Source organism: Protopterus annectens, chromosome 4.part1 (assembly GCF_019279795.1).
Source record: "Protopterus annectens isolate FY-2018-M chromosome 4.part1, PAN1.0, whole genome shotgun sequence".
Classification (NCBI taxonomy): Eukaryota; Metazoa; Chordata; order Ceratodontiformes; family Protopteridae; genus Protopterus; species Protopterus annectens.
Genome location: NC_056734.1, coordinates 698,740,683 through 698,761,374, shown reverse-complemented (window position 1 = coordinate 698,761,374; position 20,692 = coordinate 698,740,683). Strand labels below are relative to the sequence as shown.

General features: G+C 42.3%; 1 protein-coding gene and 1 long non-coding RNA gene across 2 annotated transcripts in view; one reads left to right on the top strand and one right to left on the bottom strand.

The window, feature by feature from the left end:
• Positions 1-20,692, top strand: part of GFM1 (G elongation factor mitochondrial 1) — a 1,399,365-nt gene that overhangs the window by 1,042,171 nt on the left and 336,502 nt on the right. Inside the window, 3 exon segments of the mRNA XM_044070477.1 lie at positions 3,123-3,145; positions 4,075-4,088; positions 11,522-11,536. Of these exon segments, the coding sequence (XP_043926412.1) occupies positions 3,123-3,145; positions 4,075-4,088; positions 11,522-11,536 (52 nt within the window).
• LOC122801020 overlaps positions 1-20,692 on the bottom strand; it is a 63,390-nt gene that overhangs the window by 36,289 nt on the left and 6,409 nt on the right. The gene's annotated exons all lie outside the window — the stretch shown is intronic.

Genomic DNA, 20,692 nt, shown 5'->3' with positions numbered 1-20,692 from the left:
GTATAAGATAATTTAAGTACCTTTTATCTGCACTTTTTTCAAATAATACAGCATTTTAATTGATTTATTTGTGTTGCATTGAATATTAACTGAACTGGAAGTTTTGACTCTGTTTTTTCAGTTAGTTCCTCACCACCCTCCCTGGTTTTGTTTTGGTGTTAATCTTAGTGGCTTTGAAACTGCCCGCCCCTCTTGTAAAGTTGTGTTTGGATACTCCTTCTGGGCCCATCTCATTTGCTCTCTCAAGTGAGTGCAGTGAGATCATATTCTGATTTCAGGCACTCCTACTGTGTACAAAGAGAGCATCTGGTAAGGATAAAAAATCTAAGCTTGTTTCCTGCCTTTCCTGTAAGTGGTCTAGACTGTTTGTAGGCTTCTGAGCCCCCAAGCCTTTCTGTGTTGGAGGGAAGCCTTCTAGCTTTATTTTGTTTCTTAGAACTAGCCAGTTTTCTAGTTTCAGCATTCAAATTTGTTTCTTTGAACACAGCACTTCTTCAGAACTCATTGTAAGCACTAAATAAGCTGCAAATTACTACAGCACTCACCTTCCCTCACTTGTCTAGAGGAAAGCAGTTTTTAGTACTTAATAAATAAGCACCTATCCAGGCATGTCTAAGGGTCAGCTCCTGGTGATTTCTCCTGTCTACCTGATGAATCTGGGCATCTTGCGGCAATTCAGCAATTGCCTCGTACACAGACAACCCTCTCCTCCTACCACCCAATACTACAACCTGTGAGAGATGCACTTGTATAGCCAAACTGGAAGCAAAGCTGTCTTTACCCAATACTGGAGTAGACAGTTAAGAGGAGAAGGTAAACACTTGCACCACACCACACTCATCACATAGCCCCTCAAAACCTACACCACCAAAACACACACATAGAAACACAAAACACACACCTACATTTGCGGACGCTCTCAATAAAAACCTGCCCAAGCATCAGGGACCTCCAAAGCAGAAATGCAAGCAAACTCCACCCCCCAACACAACCCAGATGACACATAGCCCACAAACTCAGTGTGCCACTCAACCACAGCCCATAAGGCATAACAACGTATCCAACACTCTAGTCATAGGTGACTCTATAGTCAGGCACACTGATGTTCCACTCACCAGGCTAAACAAGGAGAAAGTTACTGTCAGCTGCCTGTCAGGTGCCAGGATCTGCCACATAACGCACGCACTCAGGTCACTCCACAACAAGTACAAATATGACACTGTCATTGTCCATGTTGGTGTGAATGACCTGAGACGTACCTCCCTGGACTACATGAAAAGAGACATGGAGGAGCTCTCCGATCTTGTAGCCCAGGCAGGTATGACCCAAGCCCTGAGTAGCATCCTGCCATCACCCAGAATGATACCACAGTACAAGGACAAAATGATTGACTTCAACAATTGGCTAAGCTTCTGCTGTCATTCTAAGGGGATCCAGTATTTGTCTGCCTAGGACGACATGATCGACAGACCATGATGCTTTGCCAGAGATGGCCTGCACCTGTCGCCCTTGGGATTCCGGATACTGGCTAAGGCTCTTGCCACCCCTATAGTGCCTTTTTTTAGGCAAGGTTCAAATGACAAATTCACCACCGTAACAAGTACAAGCAAGCAAAATCTGAGGGTAATGCTACTCAATGCTAGAAGTCGTAACCTCAGAATGCACTCACTCGAGGCACTCCTTAAAATGGAGAACATCTACATCTGTGCAGTGACAGAGACCTGGTTGAAATCTCCAGAGAGCACCCCTGCATTACCAGGCTATAATTCTTACCACACCTTTCGGCCACCTAACCCGGAATGAAGCACTAAAGGTTGAGGCGTGTCCATATTCATTAAGGATATCCACACCTCCAGGCTAGTTGCACAGCATAATGCATCCAAGATTATCCAAGTGCAACTAACTCTGGGCAAGACCACAATCCAAATTCTAGCTTGCTACAGACCACCCCCCCCCACCATGCCACAGGATTCCCACTCTTCATTTCTTGATACACTGGAAAGTATTAGGGTACAACCCAACACCCTAATAATGGTCGATTTCAACTACCCCACCATTAACTGAGAAAACTACTCATGTACCAACTCTTTTGCTCAACGTTTTCTGGAATTCATAAATTCAGATGCCTTGGATCAACTTATTCACACCTCCACCAGGGGCAGCAATATCCTAGACCTGGACATTACCAACATGGGCAACCGGTGTTCCACACCAGAGGTCAATTCCTCGTTGGTCAGATCCGACCACAAGCTAATCACCCTAGACATCCATATCCCGCCCCCACCCCCAATTAGGGAAACCACCGTAAAAAACTTCTCCAAAGCCAACTTCACACTTCTTAAGACAGAAGTGGCAAACTTCATGACACCCATGCAAACAGACAATAGAGGTACGACTGCTGAATCCTACACAAATGCACTTTATAAGCACTTTGAGTGCATGGATCATGCTATCCCTAATAGAACCAAGATGCTATCCTCCAAAAAAAGGAAGCCAATCTGGTGGTCCTCTGCCATAAACAAACTCTACAACAGAAGAAAGAAACGGTTGCAAAAAAGAGTAAAATTCCATGACTGGTGGAATTCCCTGGTCAACCTCAGTAAGAAGCTGAGATCCCTCATAAAATCCTCCAAAGCTAGTTACGAAAACAAAATTGCCACAGACTCTAAAGACAACCACAAGCATTTTATAGCTATGTCAAGAATCTCAATGGTAACATTCAGATCTTCTCTGAGTTACAGCACAATGACACTAAATATACAGAACCAACTGATATTGCCAACAATCCTGGCAGATAGGTTCAGTGCTAACAGTCCCTCTGAGCTACATGCTCTAGGGACCTAAACCTTGTCACCACAATAAACAGAACATGCTGGAGGGATAGATTCTTGTCCTAGAGACTTCCCATACTATGGAACAGACTACCTGTCTGTCAAACAGAGCTCCTCATTTGCACTCTTTAAGAAAAATCTTGATGACTGGATGGGAAATAGGAAATTCACCCCAGGGATCACTTCTGTGGCTCTGCTCGATAGGGGCACAGGAAAATAATTTTCTTGGGTGGCGAAAGCCAGGGTACCTTTTTGGCTAGGCTTATATAGGCCCTAGGGCTAATAGCCTAGTACCTACCTATGAACCTATGGATGTAAAAGATCTTATGACACACTTATCAAAAAGAGTAGGGGAAGTTTTATGGTGACCTGGTAAAATTTCCCCTTTAGTCAGTCTGAATACCACCTGATTTCTACTGAAAAGAGGCCATTTGCCTAGTGGGAAAAACCTAGTCAACAAAAAGTATAACTAAATTAATTATGGCTGCCACTATATGTCGGTTATTTCATTATATCTTTGTACTCTGACTGTTTTAATGCATCAGAATCATTAAAGGAGAACCACTCCCACAGACTCAAAGCACGTTTATTTCATCATGGTTTGGTGTGTCCTACATTTTAACACCACTATGGGACTATTTACAGATTTTTAAATATTTTTATAAGTAATTTCTGCCTCTGACCACATGGGGTCTGGCATCTTGAAGAAATTCTGATTGTTTAGTCTGTTTCTAGGTATCCCACAGTGCAGTGCTTGTCTGTAAGAAAAAAATGACATCACACGGGCCTCTTTCTTCCTAAAGCTGCTGTCACTGCATTAATTTTACATGCATACACTGTTGTCTTTCAGTCAGTTTTAAGTAACAGTTCATGCCATTCAATGACTGTTTAAAACACAAACAGTGCAAATGTCACAGAACAGACTTTCAAAGTGCTTTTTACTGCTGCTTGTTTTTAGAATGGCTAAACTGCAGTCTATTGTGAATCCTGAATTGTACTACTTTGACTCATCTCCCATCCCCCTTCACACCTAACTTCCCTAGCTGTCAAAGTGCTAAGGATAATTTGAGCTGTTACCTGCTGTGATTGACAGCTCACAGGAGAAGACCTGACTCGTATACTGTTTCCTTGTTCTAACCTTTACTTTCTGTATGGGTAGGGGAAGGACCAGGGAGCTGTGACATCACAGTGTGGGTGGGTTTTTAGGACTGTTGTGATTATGTCAGTTTGGGGAAGGAATGAGCCAGAAAACTACCTGTATTCAGTGGCCTTAATGACATCAATGAATTGGAAACTGTAGCAAGCTTTTCCAGGGCGGGATAAAAGTTTTTTGAAAGTGAAAACACCACAGTATAGTAAGGTACTGTTCTAGTGGAGAGAAACAGTCTGTTTAAAATATTTTAAATGCTGTATTGTTGTTTACTCATAGCAGGGACAGCAAATAGGGAAAATAAGTACAGAGAAGTTGAGCATTTAATAACAGAATTCTGTTGTTGTTGTTCAAGTGGTTACGACTATTCTATCTCGATGGAACTGCTACTGTAATGTGATCTTGGAGGGATTTTTCCCAAACTTCACTACAAGCCCTGTATTTATAAGAGTCATGCTAGACATAAACAAATAATTTTTAACTTCCATATGAATAGAGTGGCAATAGTGTCTCACATGCAACTTGCACAGCTTCTAGAACCTGTTTTTTATTTTCACTTTTTGCTCGAATTACTCTGATTTGTTTCTCATAGCAGCTCTTACCTCTTTTAACAGTTGTTACAAATTTTCAGAATAAACTAGCTGAACTGCATGTTTTAAGGCTTCCACTTGTTAGTCCAAGTGCTGACAGATTCTCTCCCACATTCTTTCTGAGGTGTCAAACTATAACTATTATTCTAATCAAGGAGCTGTTAACTGACCACTCTTGCTTCTACTTCAAAGACCTTTTAACAGACATTAAAACTACTTTGCTAAACACCAGTGTCTGCAGTGGGAAAATGTGCATTTTATCTTAAATTATAGCAAAATGTGCTGCATTTTTAAAAACAGTCTTTAATGCAGCAGTATAATTTTCTGTTCTTGAATTTGGGTTAATGACATTTTTTAAAATACTACTGAGACACAGATGTCTTTGTGCATCACATTTTCTCACCTTTGTTTTATTGGTAGCTACACCCTTGGCTTGTTATACTGTAGCATACCAACACTTCATCCAAACCATAATCCTTGAGCATGACAAATTTAGATCTGTGTTGTGAACATTTCCAAGATTTGTAAAATTATGGTATTTACTGTTTTTTTTAAACACTGTATTATGAGAGAGTTGTTACCATTTATTATGTATTCTATACATTGTTGGTGTTTTACCGTATCAGCTAGCTCCCATGGTCTGGCAAGAAAAAGTACCTGGAGCTGCCATGAAGCCCTTGCAGATATTATAGAATATCTCTTAAAGAAGGGATTAGCTTGCCAGAAGAATGAAAGATGTATGAAACTAAAAACTTCAACAGTAGACAAACCAAAAAAAATAGCAAAGAAAACTTTAATAAAATCCTACATAACGTGAAATCCAGGGTACCAAAACTGCAGTGCAAAAAAAAAAAAAAAAAAAAACACCAGTAGTTCTGCAGAGCTGATTACTCCCTGTCAGAACAGTTTTATACACAGAACCATGCTTTCCCAGTCCATAGGAAGACTTTGTGTTAGTGACATCACATTCTTTGTTACACTCTTCCATTCTTCCACAATAAAACATGTAATTTCCTAAACTGCTGACGTACTCTAACAAATGAGTGAGAACTGCTAACATCGTGTATTTTTACGGGGGCAACATCTATTTGTATACTTTATTTGGAAGAGCAGAAGCAGCTTACATATTTGAAAATGCAAACACTACATACACAATCTATTTAAAAAGACTGTTTTTGCAGGGTGGCTATGCTCCCACAACTTTTGTTGCCCTAAACTAACACCACAATTGCTCAGTTACTACATAACTGCACCTTTGAATATTACAGCACCACATTTGACAGATATCTCTTTGAACATTGTACATGTCAGTAACAATGTCCTCCCATTTGTTGCAGTATTCTTTGCATAAAGGATCTCCTGCCAAGGGTGGCCCATCATTCAGCCATTATACCAACGCCTTTTGAATGTATGTCACATATATCCTCCCTGCACAAGATGTAGGGCATAACAGTGACATAAGGACGTACATGCCTCAGAACTTCCTTGCAGCCAGTCTAAACACCATCATTGAATGCCAGTGTGAATGCTCTTTCTTGTGTGCTGGTTACACAGACATGATTCAGATAAGTGCCCCATTGGAGTTTCTTCTTATCTTCTTCTTTTTTTCTTTTTGTGTGTGTAAATATTATCCAGAAAAGGAAAATGTCAGTGTGGGAGGCAGACTCCCCATAAATGCTGTCACAAGCAGTGCCTCTTCTGTTTGGATGCTTCTCACAACCATATGCTGTCTGCTAGGTGTTTGTCCCTAAGGCCCTGTGTAGTCACCTCTCTTCCTTATTGATCTACCTCGAGAACCAACACGTAAAATTGTTGGTGAATGGTGGTATGGCATATTCTTCCCATCCTGAAGGTCAGCAGCCTGCCAAGAAAAAGGCAAAAAAACTCTGGTCTGATTCGGCTGCTGTCCTGTCTCCCTTGGACGTCTCTCAAGGTGTTGAAAGCCCGGTGGATCATCCGGTGGTTGTTTCAGATTCCTCTGCCATGACCCCATTGGAGGCCAGCATGGACCTGACTTTTCACATATCCTTGGAGGCTTTACAAATGTTCATTCCAAACGTTAACGGGGAAACTCAGTTGATTATATCTGAGGTACCAAGGGGAATACCACAAATTCTAGTGTGGGAGGAGATTCCTGCTATGTTCTTTGAGTCTCAGTAAGGGCCTGAACCACCTAGGGTCTGTCAGGTGGACGTCCCTCAAAAGAAAAAAAAAATTATTTCCCCTGCTTTTAAAAATCCCCCACATGAATGGTAGGATTTTACTCAGGAGTTGTTCAATGCCTTAATGAAGTTAAAGCCTCCTCAAGGTATTTCTGTACCTGTTCCTTCCTGGTTATCTACTCTTCTTAAGAGGCCCAGAGAGCAGGACTCATCTGAAGAGGGTTTGGATTGTGGTAGGAGTTTTTGGCATATTCTTCTCAAATCCCTTCTCCTTTGAATTATGTGTCTGAGGAAGAAGACTGTAGCAGTCCAGATTCTCCTATAGAAGAACTCTCTTTTAGGGACACTATATCTCACATGATGGAATATTTCAACTGGGACTGTTCTCAGGTTTCTGATATTCAAAAGAGGTATTATGAGCTCCTCCAGATGGAGTCTCCCAAACCCTCTGCCAGTGTTGGCTGCCCTTTTAAGTACCTTTTCAGCAGCCTCTGTTGCCACTGATTCTCAGCCTCCACCCCCAAGAAACCGGAAAGATTTTACAAAGGTGCCTGATGATTGTAAATGTTTTATACACATGTCCTTCTGCAGGTCCTTCTGTAGTGTCTGGCTCTCCTGACCAACCTTCTAAATTTTGCCATCTACTAAACTACTTCCCTCTGATAAAGATAGTAGAGCCATAGAATGTCTTGACATCCTGGCTTTTAAGGGTATTAATTACCAGACTCGTGTGACCACATAAGTTTTAGTTCTACTTTTCCAAGCTTCTCAGGCACTTTCTGACCTCCCTGATTTGGAATGGAAGGTCTCAGCTCTTTCTTTGTTGGTTTTCTACCTCTCAAGTGGCTTGCCACTCTATTAAATGTAGATATGATGCGGCTGATGCTTCCTGTATGATTGCTGCATTTGATTCTGTTTTGATATGCAACTCTTGGCTTAGCCTTCAGCCTTTACCGGATGACATTGAAGCTAAAGAGCTGGACGCCCTTCTTGATAATAAGAGTATTTTTGGCTCTACTGCTGTGGATCTCCTTAAGTCACTCCAGGACAAAGGTAAGGCCTTACAGGAATTGAAACATTTTTGTTTTTCCTGTCCTTAAATTTCAGAGGAATTATCCATCTAAATCTGCCTTTGTTCGCAGATAGTCTCACCCTCCACATAAAGGTAAAAAGGATTCTAAGCATGTACTTCTTGCTAAGTGTACTGAGACTCCTACTTCTCTGAAGCCTCCTTTTCAAGACAAACCAGGTTCTATCTGACAGTTTGCTTCTCCTTTCCCTAGACTAGGTTCCTTTGTCCCTTCCCAATTGGTTAAGGCTCACTCAAGACTCTAAGGTTTTGTCCACCATCTGTCAAGGATATTTCATAGTGTGGAAATCCCTTCCTCCTCTTCTGGGCATCCCTCAACCTCTTCAGGAACAGCTTCCTTTCTTTCCAGAACTACTTCAGACTGTTCTGGCTCAGGACATCATTCAACTTGTGCCCCTTGCCCAGGAAGAGAAAAGTTTTTATTCCATAATGTTCCTGGTTCCCAGGAAGGAAGACATCTGCAGACTCATTCTGGACCTTTCTCAGCTCAACACCTTTCTAAAGGTATAAATACCACACACAGCAAGCCAGCGATCCACAGCCAAATCTTTGTTTAATAAAATACACATACAAAAATCTAAACGTCTAAAGGTCCTTCCTTTTCAGAAGGTATCCATTCAAACCCTGTGCCCTCTTCTTCTTCCCCAGGCCTTCTTGTTATCCCTAGACCTCAAGGATGCCTGCCATCAGTTCCACATTCATCCTTCTTTCAGGAAGTTTTTAGATTTCTCTGTTTCTTCCTTGCATTTGGAGTTCTGTGCTCTGCTCTGTGGCCTCTGTATTACCTCAAGGTATTCATCAAATGCCTCACTCCTGTCATGGCCTTCTGCAGGAATAGAGGAGTTCACATCTTTCTGTACTTAGACAACCTGTTCATTCAGGCTTCATCTCACAAGGTTCTACTTCAGCACCTCCTATTTACTGCTTGTTTGCTGCAAAGCCTGGGATTTACCATAAAATCTTCAGAAATCATTCCTGCTGCCTTCGCAGGGTCATGATTTTCTCCATTGCAAGATTCAGACCATTCCCATGCTGACATCTCTGCCTCCTCCCAAGGCCCTCTCTCTGATTGCCTTCTTTCAATCTCTGCTTCTTCTGGCTTCAGTCACAGCCAGGGATCTTCTCAGGGTTTTAGGATTCATGGCCTCCACCATTCCTATCCTTCGATGTTCCATGCAAAAAAAAAAAAAAAATGTTTTAATACTTTAAACACTAACAGAAGTGGGGGGCTGTATCCCTTACACCCCCCTACTTAAATATACCAACTCCGAGACTGCTCCACAGTGGAGGAAATAGCAAACTCTGATGACGGCACACCAATTTCTTTCTCTGGGAAAGAAATCGATGTTCCGTCAGTTCGCTCTTCTCACATTTCGAACATTTCAGCTCGATGAAATTAAATTCAGCATTTTCAACATTCAAAATGCTGATAGGAACCCATTTCTTTCTATGGCAGGTTTGTGGGTGATGCCTTTGTCATTTGGATAAGCCCCATTTCACTGTTTTATGATTTTGTTGAATATTTAAAACACATAACACATTTTCTAAGATTTACTTTTAAGTTCCCAGCTGAGACTGTAGATTTTTTGGATGGGAAAATTACTCAAAAAAAACAAAATACCTTAGAGACAGAGGTTTATAAGAAACCCTGCAAAAGATGTAGCACAATGCACAGACAAAGTATGCACCCCAAGCATATTCCCAGGCACATTGTGAAGGGTTAGTTTCTTAGGTTTACTAGGTTAAATACTAATGATCAGATAAATGTTATCTGCTTTCAGTGAACTTTCTAGTTACCTGTTTAATAGAGGCTACTCTGAGTATGAGATAGACAAAGCAAAAAATGATGTTATGTTACATAGTAAAGGTTATGCTAGACCTTTTTTCATTTCAGGACGATAGTAATAAACTAACAGCATTGGTCCCACAGGTTAATTAAGAATGACTGTAACCTATTCCAGTGATGTCAGCTCTATATGTAATATTAAAGGGCACTGGCATGTCTTGACCTGTGATGACAGAAATAAATCTATTGTAGGAGACTACCCTAGGTTTTGTTTCAAGAACAACACCTCCCTTAAGAAAATGTTATGCTAGAAACCTTTTGCTAGGAAACAACTTATAACAAATAGAAAAGGCACACATACCTGCAAAGACTGTAATGTGTGTCAGTATGTGTTAACAACTGAGGTTTATGAACATCCCACGATGAAGCATGTGTATAAGCTTGATTTTTTTTTTTTGCGATTTGCAAGAGCTGTGATTTGGTATACCTTGCAACCTGCACAGCATTTAATAGTTGTTATATTGGTAAGACAAACATAATGCTTAAAGGCTGCGTTTGTGAGCATATTTATGACATTTCCAGGAGAGACAAAAAGAATGCTTTATGTAAACATGTCTTTAACTGCTGGGACTACACATACATTTAAATTCTTGTATTACAGCTATTGAATAAGAGCATTAGGAGAGATAATGTTAGTTTGTTTGTGTCTTTCGGCTTTTCCCGGTTAGGGGTCGCCACAGCGGAACTCCGGTCCACTAATGATTGGTAGTTGATTTTTACGTGCCGAGTTACCAGCTCTGATGCACAACCTTCAATGAAGGTACGCCCATTCACGCATGTCTCCACGCAGAAGACGCTCTAGCTGAAAATCGAACCGGACAGCGTCTTACTGTGAGGCGATAACGCTACCGCAGCACCACCACCATGGGCAGGAGAGATAATGTTAGTAGTAAGGCTAAATGTTTAGAAACTAATTGGATTCTAGAAATGCAAAGTGACAAGGGAAAAGGCTCAGGTCATGCGATCTGAACAGGTAACTTCAGAACTTTTGTACCTTTAGTTAGTCTCAAGCACTGTGTTAGATGTAATGAAGCTCCAGGATTGGAATGAATGTGCTTATCTGTTTTACTTGGTGTTTTTTATTTGTTGTTGTTGTTTGTTTTATTGCCTTTTATTAAAAGTACTATATTTTATCTTCATCTACCGTGTCTGATTGGCTACTCTTGCACTGAAACTTTTCAGAGGCCTTGGACAGGGGGTAAGGGGGTCCTCCTTCAGTTCCCTCAAGGTCCATTGTCTCTGGCCTTCACATCAGAGGTCAGGTCACATCAAACATCAAGGAGACGACAGCTGTCCTTTTAGCTCTTCATGCTTTTCATTCCCCCTTTCTTCCAGGGCCTCTTAAAGATTTCAGAGACAGTACCACAGTGATGTGGTATATAAACAAGCAAGGCGAGACACAGTCATAACTTTTTTGAGACTTGTTATTCAGGTTTGTTATCTAGCAGTCCAGTTTGAAGTGAATCTTCAGGTTGTATGCATTCTTTTAGAACAAAATATAGTGGCAGACTCTTTGAGCAGTTTCAGTATACAGGCTCACAAATGGATGCTTCACAGAGATGTGTTTCTGGACATGTCCATCAGTGGGGTATTCTACTGGTAGATCTTTTTGTTTTTCCAATGAACAGACAACTTCCTCTCTTCTGTGCCACAGTCCCAAGCCTTCTGGCTTGGAAGGTGGATGCCCAGTCTTTTCCTTGGAAGGAGATGCCTCTCTACACTTTCCGTTCCCCTGATTCCAACGTCCCACTCAAGATCAAGCAAGACTTTTCCAAGTTAGAGGCCCTATTTTCTTTCCTTGTTGTCTGTCTCCTTAGTGTTTCCTGTAGTTAGCTATAGATTAGTAGTTTAGTAAGTTAAATTTCTTGTGTTATATTGTGGTCTTATCTTAATCATGTCCAAAGACTCAGGAGAGAGGGAACTTAAGCCTTCGGGCTTCAAGAAATGCTAGAAGTGTTTACAAAAAATGTCTGTCACAGATGGTCATGCCATATGTGTTTATTGCTTTGGAGCTATTCATTTACAAGAGGATTGTACATTCTGTCATTCCTTCAGTGCCAGGGTTTTACAAGAAAGGAGAAAGAAATTGATCCTTAAGGGGCTCTTAAAGCCAACATTTGAGGAAGCTATCCACAGTTCTTCTTCCTCTTCTACTTCTCCTAAAAAGGACAAACCTGAAAAGAGACTATCACCTGCTACATCAGCTCAGTCAGAGCTGCCAGTCAAGTTACCAAAAATTTCTAAGGCCACTACCTCCTCGGTTCCACAGTCCTCAGAGCCGTCGGAGGTTATATTGACTGACAAGCCTGGTTCTTTGGTTCCAAAGTCTTCAGAGCCAGTCCATGGATATTTCGCTGGTTTCCCCAACACTGAGATCTCCCATTTTGCAAAGGTCTCATTCTCCATCCCTATCCTCCAGGTCCACCAGGAGTTTATCTGACGATAACGTGGAGCGGGTGGTGCACAGACTCTTGAGGTCGCCGGTGCTGACTAAATTATTTTCGGCTCTGACCCATTTGGTCCCAGAGCTTGCTATACCAATCGTACCCACTGTTGTTCCTCCTCCGAGCCAAGCTGGACCTTCGGTGCCAGAGTGCTTGGTACCACTTACTGTGGATCCGTCGATTCCAAGACCCCCTTTGGTGTTCACGGAGCCGACTTCTGCTCGACACTTTTGGTGCTGTCTGGAGAGTCTGGGAGCCGGGGTTCCCGGTTGACCCCCAAGGGGGATTCTTGACCCTGATAATCTTCGGTGCCGAGCCTGCCCCTTGGAGCATCAGCCCGGGTTAGCTCAGCTCCTACATTGTCCGATCTCGCTGGTTCTGGTGGCTTCCTCTGTCTCCTTGGAGCCAAGGGAGTCTTCGGAGCCAGTGGGATCTGCCTTTGAGCTGATGAGGAATGTGCTGTCTACCCATATAGCTCCACATAAGGATACCAGCACTCGTCCCCCTAATGCACCGGCTACTGTCTCGGCACCACCCATTCCAAAGGACAGCAGAGATCCAGAGTCTCAGGATCCCCCATTGGGTGAACCCCTCTCCTCCGAGGCCTCCCCAGAATATCCTTCTGAGGACCCACCTCGGAAGAGAACTTCAGACATTAACCTCGAGGAGTCAGAAGGCTCCCCATGGTCATCCTCTGATGATATCTCATTTTCAGATATTCTAGAGATCCTGAAGCAGAGAGGTGGCTGGCAGGCCACCACCCCTTCTGATGAGAGTCAGTGTACCTGTAGGCTTTTGGATCTCAACCTTCATCCTCGTGGGTGTCTCCGCCTTTCGATGAGCTAATGGACCTGGTCAGTCAAAAGGCATGGGATTCACCTGACACAATGGAACCAGTCCCTCAGAGGCCAAACAAATTCTTATCAGCTCCTTCGGGAAAGGATTTCCTCACTAAGGGGGTACCTGTAGATGCTATGGTGGTGGCAGCAGCCACCAAGAAGGAACTTTCAGAGACGTCCTCATATGTTCATCCTCCGAATAAAGGCTGATGAACGATGGACAGATACAGGAAGTGTGTCTTTTCATCAGCAACCTTTACTCTTCGATCACTGAACTACCTTAGTCATTTCACAAGACTACAGAGAGATCCTGAAAGAACTAGGAGATACTCTACAAGGTACATTGGCTGCAGGGGTGAATGAGAAGTTCTCCTTCCAGCAATCCACCTTAAATTCCATCGTCAACTCCTCCATGAGGCTGATATACTACACAGCTGATGGAGCGAGCAGGACAGCGGGTTCCGCAATTTCCCTTAGGAGACACTCCTGGATGCACTTGTGCAACTTTGTGGAGCCCTTTAAGTCTACTTTTACTGATGGTTCCTCACTCTTTGGACCCAAAGTAAAAGACACTCTCACCCGATGCGAGCAGGAAGGAAAAACTTGTTTCGCTGTACCATCAAGACCTTATCCTAAAGGTCAGAAGAGTGGGAAAATGTGGTTCAAAAGATCCCAGAGAGTTTTCCAAGACGCACGGGGTGATTCCCTCCCCAGAGGCAGAGGGGGAGGTAACAATGGTAGACGCTGCCCCAAAGGCAGAGGAGGCCCGCAGAACCAGGGAGGCCATGATTCCTTTTGCGGACGCCCTTATCAGCATTCCTGAAAGGCGGCCCAACTGCTCTACTTTGGAGGCAGTCGGGGGATGTTTATTTATGTACCCAGAAGCCTGGCAAACTATCACAAGAGACAAGTAGGTACTAAGAATAATATCCAGGGGATATTCCATTCCCTTCTCCAATCCTGTTCCACAGACCAGAACAATCCCAGATTTCCACCCAATCTAAGGGAGCAAGCAACTATAGAGATTCAAAAGTTGCTGCACAAAAGAGTCATCCAAGAAGTCCTCGTAGACAAAATAGGATTCGGAACTTACTCAAGATTCTTTTTGGTGCCAAAAACAACAGGGTACTGGAGACCTATATTAGACCTAAGCAAATTAAACGAATCTGTCAGGAAGTCAAAGTCTGAATGGTGGTGACACTGCAGTCTATACTTCCCTTTTTAGGGAAAGACAGTTGGATGTGCTTGATAGACATTCAAGATGCTTACTACCACATAAAAATGGACATGGCATCGAGAAGGTACTTACACTTCCAGATGGAAGCCAGTCATTATCAGTTCCGAGCTCTGCCCTTTGCTTCTCACAACAGCCCCCACAGTGTTCACCAAATGCATGGCAGTAGTCACGGCTCACCTGAGACATCTAGAATTCCAAGTGTTTCCCTATCTATACGACTGGCTCCTGTCTGCCACCACCAGGCATCTACTCCAACAAGCCAGGGATCTGACTTTGGATGTTTGTGCCCAGTTGGGAATTACAGTCAACATATTACATTTATAAGTGCAGATCTAGACACCGCTTGTATGATAGCACGTCTTCTAACAGACAAAGTTGCAGCACTTAGACAGCAGATATTTTATTTTCTTCCCAAAACCAAGGTGAAAGCAAAGATAGTTTCAAGATTATTAGGGGCAATGGCTTCCACAATAACACTGGTTCCTCTTGCCAGAATGCACATGAGGATCCTTCAATGGCTGTTGTTCTCCCAATGGTCACTTCAGGAGCTTCCTATGTCTCACCCGATCAGAATAATGGAATCATGCAAAAACGACTAAGAATAGTGAATACACTCCAGCCATGTAACCATAGGGAGACCCTTTCTTCCACAACAACCCATAGCTGCGGTGACCACAGACGCTTCCCAGATAGGGTGGGGGGGCATTATCTGGGGAGAACATTCCAAGGTATATGGCAAGAACACGAGGCTCACTTGCATATAAATGTCCTAGAGGTGAGAGCAGTGCTTCTTGCATTGCAAGCACTTCACAACTCTCTCCCTCTAGGGACAGTTGCGATACAGTCAGACAATATGTCTGTTGTCTGGTACATAAACAAGCAGGGGGGAACCAGATCTTACCCTCTTTGTCACAAGGCCCTAAGAGTTAGGCAATGGGCAATTTCTTCCCAGTGCTTTCTAATAGCAACGCACATTCTGGGGAAGTCCATCATGATTACAGACAAGCTGAGCAGGGCAATTTTAATGCCTCATGAGTGGTCTCTCAATCAGAATGTAGCAGAAAGGATTTTCTGAACATGGGGTCTGCCTTGCTGCAATCCTTTTGCCACTTCCATAAATCCCAAGTGCAGCAACTACTTTACCCTAAACCCCCCCCCCCCTCCGGGGGAGACACCGAGAGACATACTTGCTCGCAATTGGCCCTCAGGACTTCTGTATGCCTTTCCTCCATTTCCTCTCATACCCAGAGTCATTCAAAAAGCACAGTCCTTGGGAAGCAGGATAATTCTCATTGCTCCTTACTGGCCTCATCAAGTTTGGTTCCCCTTCCTTTGGCCTCATGTTCAGGAGAAGCCTTGGACTCTGGACCCAGTTCCAGACCTGCTGTCACATATGTCAGATGTGCTTCATCCTTCTCTCCACACCCTAAAATTGACAGCTTGGCTGCTCCACTTCTCAATCTAGTCAGGCTTCAGAATTCACTCCTACAGTTAAACATATCTTAATGTCCTTTCATAAAGCTTCCACCAGAAAACTGTATTCTAGCAAATTTTCCCTCTGGGCTCAAAACAGGAACATTGATCCCTTTTCTGCGCCCATCCACTCTAGTTTGGAATTTTTGGCGGAACTCTTCCAACAAGGTTCAGCTGCAGCAACCATCAGTGTACAACTCGCTGCAATCTCAAATTTCCACATTGGTGATTCTACCTCGAACTTAATGTCACACAGGTTGTTTAGAGCCTTCTTGAAAGGTGCCTCCTTATTAAGACCTCCCTTTAAGGAACCCCATTCTTGGGATTTATATTTTGTTTTATCTCACTTGACGTTACCAACATTTGAACCTTCCTCATCTTCAGACCTCAAGTTCCTTTCCTGGAAGACCATTTTTCTGGTGGCTATAACATCTGCTAGAAGAGTATCAGAGTTGCAAGCCCTATCTATCAAACCACGATATTTGATATTTCATAAGGATGGGGTATCCTTGCAAACTAATCCATCCTTTTTACTCAGTCTCGTCTTCAACTAACATAAATCAATCTATTGAGCTTCCAGTGTTTTTTTTCCTAATCACAGCAACAAGGCAAAATACAAATTGCATCATCTAGACATCCACAGACAACTCAGATTCTTTTTGCATTGGACAAAAGATTTTAGAAAATCTGACCAGTTATTCATATCCTTCTCAGATGCAAAAAAGGGTAGCTCAATTTCAAAAACTACTCTTTCCAACTGGCTCTCAAAGTGCATTACATTTATCTATACCCAAATAACAGACATTTACCATTTAAGGTGAAGGCCCATTCCACCAGAGCAATGGCTATGTCTTCTGCCTTTCAGGCCAGAATTTCTATGGATAATATTTGTGCAGCAGCTACCTGGACCACTCCTCATACATTTATCACACATTACAAAGTGGATTTGGCCTCCAGGGACAGGGCCTCCTTTGGTTCCACTGTGCTTAAAGGTGTACTCTCGTTAGCCACCCAGGGAAAAGGTGCTAGGGACGCTGTCCCACCATTGTAAGAATGAAGGCGAGATAGGACAACTTAACATAAAAAAGTTATGTACTCACCATAACGTTCCATGTTTGTTGTCCATCTCGCCATTCATTCTTACGAACCCTCCCTCCTTCCCCCTTCCAAAGACTCCTTTTGGACCTGGTGGATGTTTTACTACCTTCAGGAGTTCCCTGTTTCAGTTTGTTTCTCCTTCCATTGGGGATAGCATATATTGGTGTGTGTGTGTGTGTGTGTGTATATATATATATATATATATATATATATATATATATATATGTGTGTGTGTGTGTGTGTGTGTAGTTATTTACAAATTATTTAGTAGTAGCAGCAAACAAGATCTGGGAATTACACCACTGCGTTATGGGATACCTACTTGCCACGAGCCACATTTGAGTCTTTCAGCTGTGTATTCGGCCGAGTCGGAGCCGAGAATCGGCTCTGAACCCATCACTGTAAGAATGAACAATGAGATGGACAACAAACATGGAACGTTATGTTGAGTGCATAACTTATTTTTCTCCTCCCCTCTGCAATAAATACAGTGGAAACAATTCCACAGCTTTCTTTCTTTGTTTATATCAGCTGCTGTGTTCCTGACATTAGCAGGATTAATTACCCATCAAAGACTGACAGCAGTACCTGACAGGGTAAACTACAGATTTAACTGTGTCTATGATATGTCATGCAGGTGGAGACGAATTTCTTTGCAAAGTATGTGAGAACTTGAGTTTAAAAAAATGTAGGTGGACTTTCCCTTCCTTTGACTCCAGTGCAAGGAAATAAAAGTTTTAAAAACTACAAGCAGGTTTCTGGTACATACACAATGCTGGAACCATATTGTAGGGAGAAAAGAAACATTACAATGGAGTTAAACTGTATGAGAGGGTGGAGTTTTCCTTTAAAATCGTATCAACAGTGGGTCCTGCTGGACAGAAAAGAAACATACATGTATGTCAGACTGTATTGTTGTAACTGATAAAATGTATATATTTTAACAAAGGATACTGGAAGGGATGAGGTTAAGCTCAGCCCAGCTAACCTTAAGAAAAACAGTTTAAAATTAAATGACTTGGTTTAGGCCATAATGATTTTATCTCACAGGTCTGACTGAATGCAGCTAGAGGTGCAATGTCTGTGAAAAGCCTGGACTGGGGTCCTGCTCTATTGTTCTTGGTGGTGAACTAATTGTTAACTTGGAGTGCCAGAGAATAGCTTGTTAGTTTCTGCAGGAAGGGTAGCAGTGTTGGAATTGTTTTACAGTTTCCAGATGCTGTAATAAACCTTAGCTAAAGTTCTATTTGTGTATTGTGACACATCAGTGCCAGATCATGGCTCAGTTTCTAGTGTGGGGGTAGTGTGGAAACCACAGGGTCAGGTGACAAGATGCGATGCCATTCTGTAGACAGCACTGAAATTGTATTTGAATACTAGTGAGAGATGTGAGCTGTGCACTCTGTTTTTGGACCTGACAAGACGGTCATTCACGTTCTTCTTGCCTTGATTTAGTAAGTAACTAGGGAACAGTAATTCTTCAGTCAGTTAGAAAAATATAGTGAGATTAGCTAAATGTATGTTTTTCTGTATCCGTTTGAGTCTTTCCATCTATGTTGTTTCTTATAATTTCTGTGATTGAAACTCTGGTGTTTATTGTAAATAGATATTCAGTATTTTCATGTTTTATTTATTATTATTAAATATATCTAAACTTTAATTGTGGCTGGTCTTTTAGAAAATGTTTAAACTTTGAGAGTACTTGCATTTATTTAGTGGCAATTTGACTCCATGTTCCAGAAAGTCTTGCTGCTTGGTTAAACACTGCCATTTGCATAAGTATTAATTTTAATAAGGGTAATTAGGTATCCTAAGTAGCTGGCGTTGGGTGTTCTGGTAACAGCAGATCTGCCTTATATAGAGAATAAACTGTTATGTAACTGGGTAGACGCTCGGTTTTCACCTCAAAGCTTCACAAATATAACAAAATAATCAAACAAACCACAGCAGAGGAGTATATAGTTGAAACCAACATTGTTTAATATACAAAGTAAGCGCTTTCACGATCTGTAACTGACCGCTTCTTCAGACTTATACATTCAAACAAAATAATCATGACATTTAAATAGTATATCATCAAGTCAACAATTAGAATAAATTAATCAGGTCTATTAATTAAATCAATTAAGTATTTAAAAACACAGTAAACTAATTCTGTCAAAACATTTAAATACTAAAAACTAATAAAACAGCAAAGTTATACGAAACAACTAAGCATACTATCAATATATATCTCTCAAAAGGGTACATATCACTTCACCCAAAACTCACCTCACCAAGACCAAGTCACCCAAAGCTCACCTCACCCAAAACTCATTTCACCGACAAGCAGCACTCTAAAGCAAGTCAACGGCATATGTCCTTCTCCCCACTGCAGTGTGATCCCGGTGTTAGTATATACGTTAAGGGGGGTGTGGGGGGCACAGCCCTCTCTAGTGGTCAGTGGGAGGTCTTATTCGGGGCCTGGAGAGAAAGCCCAGCCCCAGAACTGGAGTGTGCATTCCCTGTGTGCTGTTAAGGGAAATTGTAATTGGTGCAGAGAGCTCCATCTGAAAATACTGCATGTTTCTATTTTTCTCACCATGAACATTCCTCACTGGTGTCAGTGGTGAGGTTTGAGGCTCCTTGATCGCTGGCCCAGAGGAGGGACGTCACAGAAAGCAAAACAAACCAGTGTCTAAACATAATTTGTAAATGATTAACTCATTCTGTCCATTTTTTTTAATCTCATCATGAAAAAACCCTCCCATGACAGGTCAAAACTCATGCTACCAGAGCTGTGGCTGTTTTGCATTTTGGAAAGGGGTGCAGTTTAAAACCCTGCTGGAGAGAGCAAATTGGTTTTCCCACCTTGGCCATCCACACAAACTAGCATGCAGTCTTTTTTTTTTCTCTTTATTTCCCTCTTTGAAAACAATCACAAAAAAATTCCTGGGTAATCAAAATAGTTCAGACTGGATACAGGTGGTGCAGTAACTATTTCCCTCTAAACCTAGGAGTTCCTCCACACCCCCACACCCCTATAAAAATCAAAATTGTCTGTTTCCACCCATTATAAGATTGACTCTTTATTTCTAGTGCTAGAGTAGGATTTGTTAGGACTATCCTCCATGGACTATGACCCTGGCTTTGTCAGTCATTCACCATACCTTGATGCTACTGCAACAGTGGTCTAATGATCCGACTACCGGAGTTCACAAAAAATGCAAAGAAAGGGGCAGAGACAGACCGTCGAGGTCCAAAACCGACGACGAAGCTTCTCTTAAGCCAGTCGCCAGTTCACCGGTACTTAGTGAGGTGCTTTCGCAGCCCCTGATACTCGCTACTTTCGAGTCGCAGGCCTCTACCGAGACCCATGTGGAGTCCGGCATGCCGCAAGATTCTCAAAGTATTGTACCTGTGGATGTATTTCCCTCAGATGGGTCCGGAGCCGCTGAGCAGGCACCGGCTTCTGAGGGTGTCTTCAGGCCTCAGCATTTCTATGTAAAACCGTCGCCAGCTTCAAAATCAAAGACATAAACAACTTCTAAAGCTAGAAAACCGATGCATGAGCCACGTGCTCAGGCCTCTATGCCCAAAAAGCAGTTGATCAAAATGGCTGAAGCCCTAATTACCTTGATCAGGGTTTCCCAACCCCCTCCTGATGGCAAGACACTGATTATGAATCTTCAGATCAGGTTTCTATTTCTTCTGATTCCTCTTCTGATCAGGCATTTTCTATACCACCCTGTGAGGATTCTGATGTAGAGGAATCTATCCCATCTGCATCTCCTCCTGAAGATTATTCCTTTGGAGAAACTTTGCATACTTTGAGGGAGCATTTTCACTGGGAGAGTCAAGATTTCTCAGAATCAAAAAAGAGGCTTAGGGATTTCCTTCTTCTTCCTCAGCATAGGTCTTTAGCCATACCTCCTGTTTTGGACATTGTTGAG